Source organism: Falco naumanni, chromosome 5 (genome assembly GCF_017639655.2).
Source record: "Falco naumanni isolate bFalNau1 chromosome 5, bFalNau1.pat, whole genome shotgun sequence".
Classification (NCBI taxonomy): domain Eukaryota; kingdom Metazoa; phylum Chordata; class Aves; order Falconiformes; family Falconidae; genus Falco; species Falco naumanni.
Genome location: NC_054058.1, coordinates 69,898,173 through 69,910,881, shown reverse-complemented (window position 1 = coordinate 69,910,881; position 12,709 = coordinate 69,898,173). Strand labels below are relative to the sequence as shown.

Sequence of the window (12,709 nt, the reverse complement as noted above, 5' to 3'; positions counted from 1 at the left end):
AGGGCATTATGTAGCAAAGTGACTTAATACCCAGCCAGACAAAATCTATATGAAGATATGAAGTCCACACTGTACAGAAGCTGTTCTGAGGCTGAAAGGCAGAAGAAAGGGGTTTCACAGGGAGGGCGTAGGTGGTACTGAAGAAATGGACATCCAGTTCCTGCATTACAGACTCTCTTTGAGAATATAGGCAACACTTACAGCACTGCCCTAAAAGGACCTGCAGGGCCTATATTCAGAGTGTAGAGCCTTCAAACCTTCACTTTCCAGGCATTCAATACTGGTCTACTTGATGTGCTGAGGTTTTTGTTAGAGAAGTTTCAAAAGGTCAAATATACCTTTTGGAGCCAAGGACAATGCATGGGGCAAAGACTGAAAGTTCCAGTCCCTCCGTAACGCCTAGCCACTTCCATGTAGTCTGGTACATATGTACTCATCCCTGTTTGTGTCATGATTTTTTTTTTAAATGGGAGTTGTGTGGACTTAAACATGGATACAATGCATTAACCCAAACGTATTTAAGAGGTGAATGAGTGCCTAATAAGATGCACTGAGAGGAACAGGATTCGAATGCTCAAGCCTTGCCCAGAGGAAAAGGCAATTACATGACATGCACAAATATGCGGCATAGTATAGTGAAGGGTGTCAGGCCTCATCTGAAGTAATGTACATGGTGTTGGTCAAGGCTGTTCAGGAAAGACAGATCCTAGTTGGTGTGGGTAGCAAAGGGCTTCTAATGGAAAGAGACAGTCTTTTCCTTGGCAGGCTGCTAGAAAACCCATAGAGGGCAAAGAAAAGGCTCAGAAGAAAATTGGTACATCTAGAGATAAATTGTCAGGAGCTACATCTACTTCAGTTAAAACATAATGTCGGCACAAAGATTAAGAACTGGTTATGAATAAATGTAGATTGAAAGTTATAAATGCACAGGAAAACAAAACTTGGCAGGTTTTTCAGCACAACTATGCAGAGGTTGACTGTAGAAGAGGAACTAGCCTCTTTTAAATGAATGTTAGAAGAAAAAAAAATAATTGAAAATGGAATCAGTTGAAAAGTGCTGCTTTATTTCACTAAGATTGTACTTGTGCAGGGGCAAATCAGGTCAAGTAGCACAAGTAGAGCCCAACAGATCATGCAACAGCCCTAGGGAATGCATTTTCAGAAAATCATCATAACTGCAGCAGTGATGCACACTTGCAGACTCCACAGCCTGTGTTGGGCCTTTGTGTTCAGCTGGACTCAGGATATCTGAGTCTGCTGAGGCCATCATCTTATAAATGTCAAATTAATATTAAACAATCATTATATGAAACCTAGGGCTTTCAAATTGAATAAGATTGTTACTGAATGTTAATTACTATGTCACTATTAAGTCATATTTTAAGTTAAGACATGTTTTTTTTTTTTTTTTTTCTAGTTATTAGCCTTCAGGTTTTTAAAAATTAGGGTTGTCCCAGGGTGCCATTAGTGTTAAGTTCTTTCATGCTAAATTAAATAGAATATAAGCTGGAAGAAATCGGAGGTCAGCTTTTGGAATAATTTTATGTTAGATTTTTCTTTCAGTCTACATCTCTTCTTGCAACAGGTTGAAATGCCATAGGATGTTTCATGAAGTAGAAGAAATTCAGAGTTCTCTGGCAACTGGGCTCTTCTGGCTTGCTCAGTGTGGGCTGTGACAACTGAGGAATGGGAGCTCAAACAAAACTTCTAACTGGGTCTGAGTTGTATGGGTGCCATGCAGTTACAGAGGTTAGCCCAGCTGTGGGCTGAAACAGCTGCTCATGGATGGTGGGAGATGCTGGACAGCAATAATCCATGTCCAAAGCTGCCTAGCCCCTGCTGAGTTCAGAACAGAAAGGTGGTACTGATGGATGGGGAGATGCAAGAGGTGCTGCTGGGTGTCAGCTTCCACTGACCAGAGGTCAGCAGGAGATGCTTTGCCTCCCAGATGTCAGCTGCAGATGACCAGGGTTCCCAAAATCTTGCATAGCACAGGCTGAAGGGGGACCTGAAAGACAGGAGTTTTTCTCACATGGAAAGGAAGAAATAAGTAGACCAACTTTATCTCAAAATTGAGAGAGGCAGTAGCACCTGAGGCAGCTGGACTTGTGCAAGAGCGGTAGGTCTGCCCATATGTCAGAGTGCCTTCACTGATCCTGATGGGAAGCCACCCTACTTCCAACAGGTATTTCTTGTATGCCACTGTGGTATACTTCTGTAAGCCTGTTACCGCTGGCATAACTCTCTGGAAACTTCAGTTCTCATACTTATATACAAGAGCTTTTTCTGGTCTGCTTAGGTCTCTTAAAAGTGGTCTAAGGCTGGGCATTGCCTCGTCGTTGGCACAGAGGCCACAAGAATCCACAGTTCTCTCCCTTGCCCAGGCAGTGGCTGCTAGGGGACTCAGAACTAGTCTTCTTGCTTTGCCAGGTCTCACCCTCACAATTGTCGAAGAGGCGTGCAATGACCTTTTCTTGCAAGGATCATTGTTCTCCAGTGATAGACACCATCATGAAGAAGTACCTTCAGAGGGTCCAAGAAATATCCTTGCCTCTAGCTATGGCAGTGTATCAGGAGAGTTCTGTGCTATCTTACCCTTGTCCTTACAAGAAGATATTTCTAGGACTCTTATTATTCCAAAGCAGTGTGTATCAAAGCTAATTAGTTTTCAGACATAACTCTTCTTGAGAGTGGAACTGCTTAGCAATGAGCAGTCTCTGGGTTGCTTGCACAGCTCTAAAGACAAATGGTCCAGAGAGGTTCAATCAAGGAAGCACTCAGCACTCGGAGGGAGGCACAGTGTCTGGTTTATACCACTTGTGAGCTGCACAATTTTCTTAGTGAACAGCTGCCAAAAACAGCAAGGCAAGGGAAATGTGCCAATCAACAGCTAAACTGGAAATTAGAGATGAGTTTGAGCTTAATTCTTCTCTTAGATTGTGTCATAAACTGAGTGTCCACCTGACCAGGATAGATTTCTAACAATATTTTCCTGTAACTAACTTCCTCTAACGAAGGAAGGCAAGGAAATATTTTCCCAAACATTTGGTAGAGAACCCTTCGCTAACTTCCCCCTCCAGAGAGTGGTGTGGAGCAAGAGGATGGCCAGTGATCCTTCCACATGTGGTGGCTTCCTTTGACAGTCTGCTGACTCCAGAAATTATGTTTCTCTTCCTATAGAGTATTTCTTTGGCAGTTTGGAAAACCAGCCTTATCAGTGCAATTATAATTATCAAAAGCTTCTACAAGAGTTTCCAAAAGAAACAGTCCCAGCCCTGCTGGGATCTGTTTGTGGGGTATGACAAGTGATTTTTAGAGCAATTGGGTTGATGGAAGGGGGCATAGGAAGCTAAGGAGAAAAGCTAATGCAGCAAGTTCCTTCCAGATCTTTTTTAAAGCAGAGTGAATAATTCACAATTAATAATTTACTTGTTGGCATCAGGCTTTTATCTTCTTTGGGGATGTGCTATAAGTAAAATGTAGGTCCTCAAATTTGTCTGCTTGAATTACTTATTTCTTTTTGTGTAATTCTCTGTTATTCTGGTTAGGCATCTATAGACATCCCAACTGTGTTGCTTTGTTGCAGTTTGTTGTATGAAGTGGTTCTTCCTTTGTGGATTAAAGCAGAAGCACTTCTGCCATGGCCATTCATAATGCAAATTTGATTTCTGTGATTAACATGTACTTCAAACTAATCACCTAAGTTCCAGCAAACAGTTGAGATGCATGAGGAACACACGAATGGCTGAAGGAAATTCAATAAACTCAGACAGCTTTTCATACTCTTACATCATCTGTTCTTTTCACCCCACTGAAATCTCATTGTCCTTTAATTTTAAGGTTAAACATTTACAAGCATGGCATAGACTTTGACATATTTCAAGTTCCAGAGATGCTTGTTGGATGGGTGAGGGTCTTGTAAATGGGTGTGATTCTGGTCACATCATTGCTTGAGGTGGTACCTTTAACTTCAGTTGACTATTTTCCTGCCAAAACAGTAGAAGGACTTGCTTTCTTAAGTCCTTGTAAATTGAGGCAAAGACTTTAACTCCTTTTGATCAAACAACTTTGTACACACCTTTGCTTAAAAAAATGAGCTCCTGGCAGTTTTCATATCACTAGACAGCATTTCACTCAAACACACATATGTGACGCAAGAAAGCAAATCAAAATTCATATCAGGATTTTGATCTCTCACAAATTTCACAGGTGATGAGAGGAAGGACTTTCATTTTTAGTGGTTGAAGTATATATGTTAGCAATAAATGGTAAATTTACTTTCATATCACTGAAAACTAGAGCTTCTGGTTGGCTCATGGAAGAAAAAACCTAGGAAATAAATTTAATAAGAAATACAAGCTCTGTACCAGCTGAAATCAAGTCTTGCCATTAACCCTGAGCTCTGTATCGCCTTCATTCATATCGTTAATAATGCCATCTTCTTCGGGGCCTGCAGAGTCACGTCTCCTGCTGAGGACAATCGGTGCCTATCAGGTTCGGTGTGTCCATGACCAGTCAACACAACGTGCTTTTAGCAGAGGGTTTTCCTACCACACTGCGTTACCAGAACTTCAAATCACAGCCCCAGCAGCCACCAGCTCTAACGACGGTGACCCACGGTAGCATGGAATATCTGTGCTTATATTATCCCTGTCAAAGCACTGCCAGTGATGACACTGGAATTGGAAGGTGCCTCGCTACACACCAGTCTTCAAGTGCTTTATGTCTTCGTACTGGTATCAATTTTTCTATTAATCCAGACTTTGCCATGACAGGTTTTAAGTGATTGTAAGCAGTTACTCTATTCATCAGTTGTAGCACCTATTTCTTTTGAAGTGTGTGTGTGTGGAAATGCAGCTAATAAAGTCTTTTCTTTTGCTAATGCCATAGCTTTGGGCCTTGAAACAAACCCACAAGTATGTAGTTTTAACCATCTATCCAGTAAGTTCCTTTTAAAAACTGTTCTTCTTACCTCTTGACAGCCTGCAGTGAATAATGATCTATATTTTTTTCCTCTTGTGCTATGAAATTTATTCACTTAAATAGTAGAAAGTGGCAAACCTGTAGGTAATTTTGCAAGTGTACCCTGAAGCCATAGATCATATACTTTTGCACAGATGGCTCCCTACATATGATCATTACCATGAGACTTGCAGAGTTCAGGAAAACCTGAATTTTTTTCAAGGACGCCACATATTGTAACTACCTCTTAGTTGCTCTTTGACTGGGATTTTACCCTGCTCAACTGTAGAGTGAATTCAGGAGCTAGAGGTGGAAAAGACATCCACACTTCCAGACTCTTCATTTTAGCTGAGTCAAAAAATGTAGGGATAGGCCAGTTCCTTAATATCACTTGGCAAAGGAGAAAACTTGCTTGTTAGACTCAAGAGCTACGGAGTGCATTCTTTCTGCAGCCACCTCCTTACAGTACTTCAGGTTGGGTTAGTGTAGGGAAAAAAATGTAATAGCTTTGGGATACTTGGCATGGTACTGCTGAAAAAGATTTAGTTATGGATTTTATAGTTAGATGCCTTGAGATGTTTTTTAAAGCTTACCTTCATCTTTTATTCTGCATATTTTCCCCTTTCAAGAGTCATTTAAGTAGCCTGCTTCTCTGCTCCTTATAACAGTCAACAACCTGTTCATCTTCAGGGGTGAAGACAAGCCTCTTTGGAGGGATGGGAGCAGATCACATCATATGGTAGCTCATACCTTCAGATGACTGTGAGGCGAAGAATAAACCACTGCAAACAGCCAAGATGGGCCTTATGATTACAAAACACTGTGAAACTGCCTCATCTCTCTGGTTCTTCCTTTGGTCTGATGGAAGCAAATCACTGCAGCCCAGAGCTCTTCGGTGCTTGGGTACCTAAATGCATTTGAGAAGCTGTGTCCCCATTCTCCATCAGCGGAGGTGACTTACACCCAAGAGTGGAGATAAGCATGGCTGCTGACCTAAGTGTGCTTTCACAGGAGATATGCTCACTGCAGTGAAGGAGGTGAGACCTCAGAATCAGTGAATCTCAGAAACCATGCAGTGAATACTACCCCCAGGTGTGCCACAAGGGACTCTCCTTGAGTGTTGATGTCTGTAACACAAAACCAAGGAAGGGGGACCCCAGAAAATGCCTTCCCATGTGCCCATGAGTGTGTCTACACTTTCTCTTGAGGGGTGCCCCCTCTGTGTACAAGCAGCTTTCCCCTCCCACACCTCTCAGTGGACAGCCTGCTGGGGGATGGAAGCCCCTGCCATCACCATGCGACACCCAGGCTTGGTGCTGCAGCTTGTGGGGAGCAGGGCAGGTCTCACTGGTCTGTATATTTACATGAGAAACCCCAAGCTCCTCCATATGCCACATGCTATACATGCCTTACAAGAAGGGCGGTCCCCTGCTCAAGAGTAGTATGCTGGGAGGTATGGGTCCGCCACAGATGTCCTGAATGACCTGCCTAGGGCCATGTCTGCAGTCTCCCATGCTTCTGTGTCTCCTTTGCTAAAACATGATGACAGGTGAGCAACAAGAGGTTGGGCAAATAAATACTCCAGTGTGGTAAGTACCACAGCTGAGCTGCCAGGTGTAGCTTGCAGAGCACAAGGGCTGGAGTGCCTGCCTTCACAGAGACAGTAATTTGATTTTCTTTTCTATCCTGGTGCCAATTTCTATAAAAGTTGCAGGAATGTCATGTGTCAGAGATTTCAGCTCCGGCTGAATTTGTCTGAAACTTTTAATTGAGTTCCAAAATCACGGGGGTGGGGTGGGGGGAATGTGCAGGTGGGAGCTGGAAGATGAACAGACATTATCATTGCACGAAGCCTAACATTTTAGGAAATGAAGGCAAATTCTGCTTGTTCAGAGGGGAGATGCAAGAGCTGTTGCATTGAAGTCCAGAAGGCTTTTGAGCCCTAGAGAACGGGGTTCCTGCAGGTCCGGCAGCGCACATCTACATGGGGGTGCTGGCCTTTCTACCAGGATGCTCTGTTTATTTTTAAAGACTTTCAGAAAGCCATCTTCCATTTACAGCTAACATTTAAACAAGGGGCTTATTTTCAAGGCTAATTTGTCTTTATGTCTTAACCAGCCACATTTTCACAATTAGCCATCTCTGGCCCCCTGAGCCACAGGAGCCCGGCGGGGGGACTGCAGCATGTTGCCGTAGGAAGGGAGGGACGGGGGGGGGCTGCCTGGCTGCCGTTCCCATGTGGTGCAGGCAGCGTGATCAGAGCGCTAACACAACAGCCTGTGTAATTACATGTTTCTAGGAAGTGTGTTAGCTCCACAGGGAGCTGAGTCCATTTGGAGAGGAGGAGGAGGAGGAGGAAAAGACTTTATTTGGGGGGGGCAGGGGGGGTGAGGTGAAAAGGGTCAGTGCGTAACCCAGCTCTTGCTCGAACATGATAAAGGTAATTGTTGCTCTCAAGTGAGCGCCGGGTGCTTCCTGGTTCTGGCTCCTCTCCCCCGTTGCTCATGTCTGTATTACGCAGGCATCTGCTTTCAAAACCAGGCAAAGCAGGGCTTTGCAAGAAGAGAGAAGAGATTTGACCCTGTTGGAAGCGGTACGTTGCGATATTTGACACTGTTTCTGAGCTAGCATCGCCATGGCAGGGAGGAAGATGCAGAGGCAGGGGCACAGCAGTTTTCTGCTACCTAGGCATTTATTTAGGTGGAGGAAGCAGAGTGGCAATTAAAAGCAATTAATTACAGTCCGCATGCTGGGGCAGGGGGAGGATGGCTTGGACCTAACCTGTCAGGTAGGTGTTTGATACGTGTCCTGTGTTGCTGCTGCTTGCTGTGGCGGTGTGCGCCTGAGCTTTAAATATCCTGCAGTTCCTGATATCTTGTTTCTCCAGCAGGCTCTCCATTTCATTTTCCTCCTCTCTCTAGTGTAAAATTTGGCCTAGCTTAAGCTTCTTTCCCTGGCTGAGAAGGTTATTTCCTTCCCTCCTCTCCTCCCCACCCCCTCATCCATCCTCTCCTCCTCTTGCAAATGCTCTCCGACCTTGATTTGGGGCTTCTCTCCCTGCAGTTAGCTGTGGGCTCTGTGGATGCTTTGCTGTGACGGAGGGCCGAGGGCTGACCAAGTCGTGGGGAGGATTTGTATGTGGGAAGAGAGGACATGGCTGTGCAGCGTGCTCCTGAATCCGCTCTGAGCTTGCTGATGGTAAGTGCTTGCTGAAATCTGTTTGGGGGGGTGGGGGTGGGGGGGTGGGCGAGGGGAGCTGCACCACACGGATTCAGGGCATCAAATCCATGGGTGGATTTTGCGTGAGCTGCCACTTGGCTTTTACACCTAGGTCCCAGGGAACTTTGCGAAGGGTTCATCTGGTGCTTGCACGGAGACATTCCTCCTGTGATGGGGTTTAATGCATCTGGACCAATGTTCAAAGCAGGGTTTTGAAGTGACCTCTCTGGCAGAGCTGACACTTGCATCTGGGGTTTATCCTGAGCTGTAGTTTTTCATTTTGTTCATCACATCAGAATTCTCACGTCCTTCTGCTTCCACCTGCTTTTGCCCTTGCTGATTGTCAGGCAACTTAAACGATGAGAGGGAGACCTTGATTTCTCTGTCAGCTGAGAGGCGTGCTGTTAGCTGTGACCAGGTACTCAGGTGTTGTCTCATTTGGGGAATGGTCCTCTAATGCAGTGAATCGCCGTTTGACTAGCTGCAGAGTGTGTCAGACCTGCTACTGACTGCAGTCCACAGGGTAATGACTAGTATTTATCTGAGCTATTTGCTACAACATGTTGAGCCACTGACCTACTTCTCAAAGTTCTGCATATTTATAATATTTGAAAGAAGATTATTTAGCAAAACACGTGGCTCAGCCCAGAAACATGCCACTGTCCGGCTGCAATTAAAATAAACCTTTTTGGTGGGGTATTACAGAGTTGTTTAGCTTTACTGATTTCATTTTTCTTTTTGCTCTCTCCTACTCTTGTTGCCATTTTCTATGCAGCAGCACCAGGGATGATTTTAGTGTAAGATCTCTGCTGGGTGTTTTTCTGCCTAAATGTCGCCCTAACATTTCCACTGGAGAGTTGTTATAAGCAAAGAGCATATGTCTGTGCACATGCGTGTGTGTGTGAGAGCATAGAGATATATGCATTTTGTATCTATATTTATGTAATTATTATTAGTGATCTCTCTTCTGATTGTATTAGGAAATGGTCCTTAGCACTAAGAGAAACGATGAGTTTAGTGAAGGGAACGCTGCAGGGTAATAGCCCTGTAGTGCCTAAGGTTGTTAACAAAGGTCAAGTTGAGAAAAGCAAATTTTATGTCCATTACTCAAAATGCTAAACATGCTATTAAGCTTCTGCATGGTTCATTTTATATTTGCCAGTGACCGACTTGCTGTGTAAGCTCATTTCATTTCCTCTTGCTTACCTCCGGCCTTCCTGGCTTTTTTAAATGGCCTCTTTCTATTTCTCTTTCAAAGGTAAATTGATGGGTGCCTGGCATCCCTGTGTCATTGTTTGGGCTATAAATGCTTTTAGTTTCCCTACCCTCTTAATTCCCAAGTTAAACCTCTCCTTCCCTGATCTCTGTACTCCCTGAACAGACCTTGTCAAACTCTGGTACAGTGCCAAGCTGCCCACAAATTTTCTCTCTTAGAACATGGGTTTCTGCGGCTACATGGCCTTGCTCCAGTTGTCATTTTGAGTTGGGTCGAGTGTTTCTACAGCTCTGGCCTGTAACCTGGACCCCTTGGGTCTCCCCACCTTGGGCATAACCCTGGGCAGGGCTGCTGTGGTCTCCCAGCCCCGTGTGGACAGGCTGGCTGGGGCTGGAGGTCCACAGCCAAAGGAACTCCTGCCTTTGACCCTGTGGATGGTTGGGAGGGTGATGGTGGGGTTGTGTTTCTGGGTTGCGAGAGGACTCACGTAACTCTGTGGGCTCTTCTCCACGAGGGTCTGGTACTTGAGACTGGTCATGGGTGTGGAAAAGATGATTTGATGTGTCAAATGCCCACTTACTTTGTGAACTGCTTCTTTTGCCTTAGATTTTTCTTGGATTGTGAACTATATAGTTAACTATAGAAACCTTGTCCTTTCCCTTCTGCTCTGCCTTGGCTTTGATTGCATGCTTGAGCAGGCTCCCCTTGAATCAATAATAAATTCTTGCATAATTCATCCTACAATGAGCTGCTATAATGGCATCTCTTCTAAAACTGCCACCCTCCAGAGATTAAAGGATTAGATGTCTTTGGGAAGCCCGCAGAAGTAGCTTTTAGTACTTCGATGGGCTTTCTCCATTGAAAGAGTTTTCTTTTAGCAATGAGGACCATTTCAGTACTGCATTCCCCCTGCAGTAGGATGCAGAATGAGCATCCAACCATCCACTTTTTATGTGACCTGCTAAGCAGCAGCATTTGGCAGCGTTGCATCATATCCAGTTTGAAAGTATCTCCTTCTCAATGGGGGACCTCAAAGCACTTTGTGTTGCAGGTAAAGGAACCAAGGTAGAGCATCATTAATTGACTTCCCTGGAATTTGATGCACTGAATTGAGTGATTGAGATTAGGAGTTTGCTCATCCTGAACTCCTTTCTGCTTGGTTAAGAAAGATGGACACCTCCAGAGTATAAGGTTTCCTTCCTATAGGAGGACCTTCTATAGGACATGGGTATCTAGCATCGATATGCCCCAGCAGGGAGAGCTGCACATGGGACCATGTGGCATTTCTGGGTGCCAGCTGTGCTGACAGCTCACAATTACTTATCTGTGCCTGGTGAATGCTACTCAGGACATGGAGTTGACATGGCCTAAACCAGCTCCCAGACGGCTGGTCAGTGGAGAGCTGCACATTGCTTGTGCAGCCATCAGCATGCCAGAGAATGTCATTAAACCTGCAATCTTAGGTGGACAGGTCTTTCTTCAGCTTAGTGAGAAAATATTGACCATACAATGAAACAATCTAAATTGAATCTGGTTTTGGTGTGATCTTGTTTTCTAGCCTGTTTAATATTCAGGTGGGTGTTTTTTCCTGGGTTTGGTAATTATCTTTTTTTTTCCTCCCAGGCTAGGGAAAAGGCTCAATGAAGGAGAATTTCAGTCTTAAACATACATCTTCCTAACATAAAGATATTTTTTCATAAAAAGCCTACAATCTGAAAATATGCCTACAACCTGTCCATTCTGGTAAATGACTTCTATTACAAATGACTCTGCATTGTGCTGGGTCTGTAGGACTCTCTATCTTGCTGGAGAGATCGCAGCAGATGAAGGACGTTGCCTGGTTCAGCATGGAGGAAACTGGGCTGAACTGTGCCCAAAGTGGCTCTGCCATGCCTGTAGCATTATCAAATCACTAAAACAGAGCTTCCTCAGCTTCTCTGAACCAAAAGGAGGGAGCATCTAAGTATGAAATAGCAAATACCATGTCTTGTTAGGAATGATAACACCTGCCATGTTAAGATCATTAATGCTGATGGGAGTAAGTGCAGTGCCAGTAGGATTTTATGTCTATCTTATTAGTATATTGTAAAATTTTAAAGCTGCAGACATATTGATTGTACAGATTTTAACAGCACAGTAAGTTATGATACCTGGTGTCTCTTGAGACAGCATTACTGCATCTCATGAAAACAGATCTTAGGGACTTGACCTTCAAACTACTGTAGGTCATAACAACTAACACTAATTAATCTGTGTTATATGACAATGGAGGTTCAGATGAGCAAGGTATACAGCTCAGTGTATACCAATTAATCCAAGATGCTCTTAAAATGGTAGAGGAGCATGATTTCTGTTTCCAGAAAAGCTAGCTCCTCTCACCCCTCCATCAAAGTGAAGTTTTCCCTGTATTTATCATCCAGCTTTGCTCTCTCTGGTCTGTATATATAAATGTTTTCCTTGAAGAAATAACAATGTACCATTTAGAAAACAAGTGTGCTTGTAAATTATGGTAACTGCTTGTGTTTGGAGGAGCATCTTTCCTTTTAGGAGACTGTGTGATGCTTTCATACTCATTCTTTTGTGTCTGAGTTGCATTCAAATTGAGGCTGGAATGAAGGCGCATGTGAGAGATCTTAGGTGACCTTCACTACATGGGACTCAGTTATCTCTATAGTTCAAGGGGAAAAGGGCTGCCAACAGGGAATTTGGAGCCTTTAACTCAGGCTGTGGCATTCACAATGCCCAGGACGAAGAGTGAGAAATTGGTCTACCAGCCCATCATCAGGGCTGCCAGCCTCGGCATTTCCTTGTTCTGCTGGGCTGAAGGCATTGCAATGGATGTCTAAAGCAGACACCTGCAACACGAAGACACGTGACTGCTCCATTTCTAAACTTTAGCATAAATAATCGGCATCTGAGTGTTTTTCCACTGAAAATCCCAGTTTGCTGCTGTGCTTCCACCCCTCCTTTTAAAGAGGGTTCTGCTGAATCACCTTTCCATACCTCAAGCAAAGCTGGAGTCCTCAAAACAATGTGAACATCCTTGATCTGATCATTCTGAAATGTAGCACTGAACTCTGTCAGAACTCCCTTAAAACATGCTCAGGGGGTTAAATGTACCCTTACAAAATGCTGCAAGGGCCATGCCCTGCTTGGTTGGCTTCTGAAGTGTTGGACTTGACAATGTTCTGGGTATTTCATTAACTATTTCACATGTTTGATTGCTAAGTTTTTATGGCAAAAGTTCGCCCTTGTGAAGGCACATTTGATAACTAACTAAGAAGATACAGAGCTTCTAAGACCCATTTAGAC

General features: G+C 44.0%; 1 protein-coding gene across 2 annotated transcripts in view; it reads left to right on the top strand.

Moving 5' to 3' along the window:
- The first annotated feature begins 7,205 nt into the window (after positions 1 to 7,205).
- The window catches only part of FRMD4A (FERM domain containing 4A), a 386,977-nt gene continuing 381,473 nt past the window's right edge, over positions 7,206 to 12,709 (top strand). Inside the window, exons 1-2 of one of the 2 annotated variants that reach the window (XM_040594541.1) lie at positions 7,206 to 7,555; positions 8,026 to 8,160. In XM_040594541.1, the coding sequence (XP_040450475.1) occupies positions 8,116 to 8,160 (45 nt within the window). In that variant the 5' untranslated portion in view covers positions 7,206 to 7,555; positions 8,026 to 8,115. Of the gene's footprint in view, positions 7,556 to 7,602; positions 7,751 to 8,025; positions 8,161 to 12,709 lie in introns of those variants that run through there. The other variant, XM_040594542.1, reaches the window with a different exon arrangement.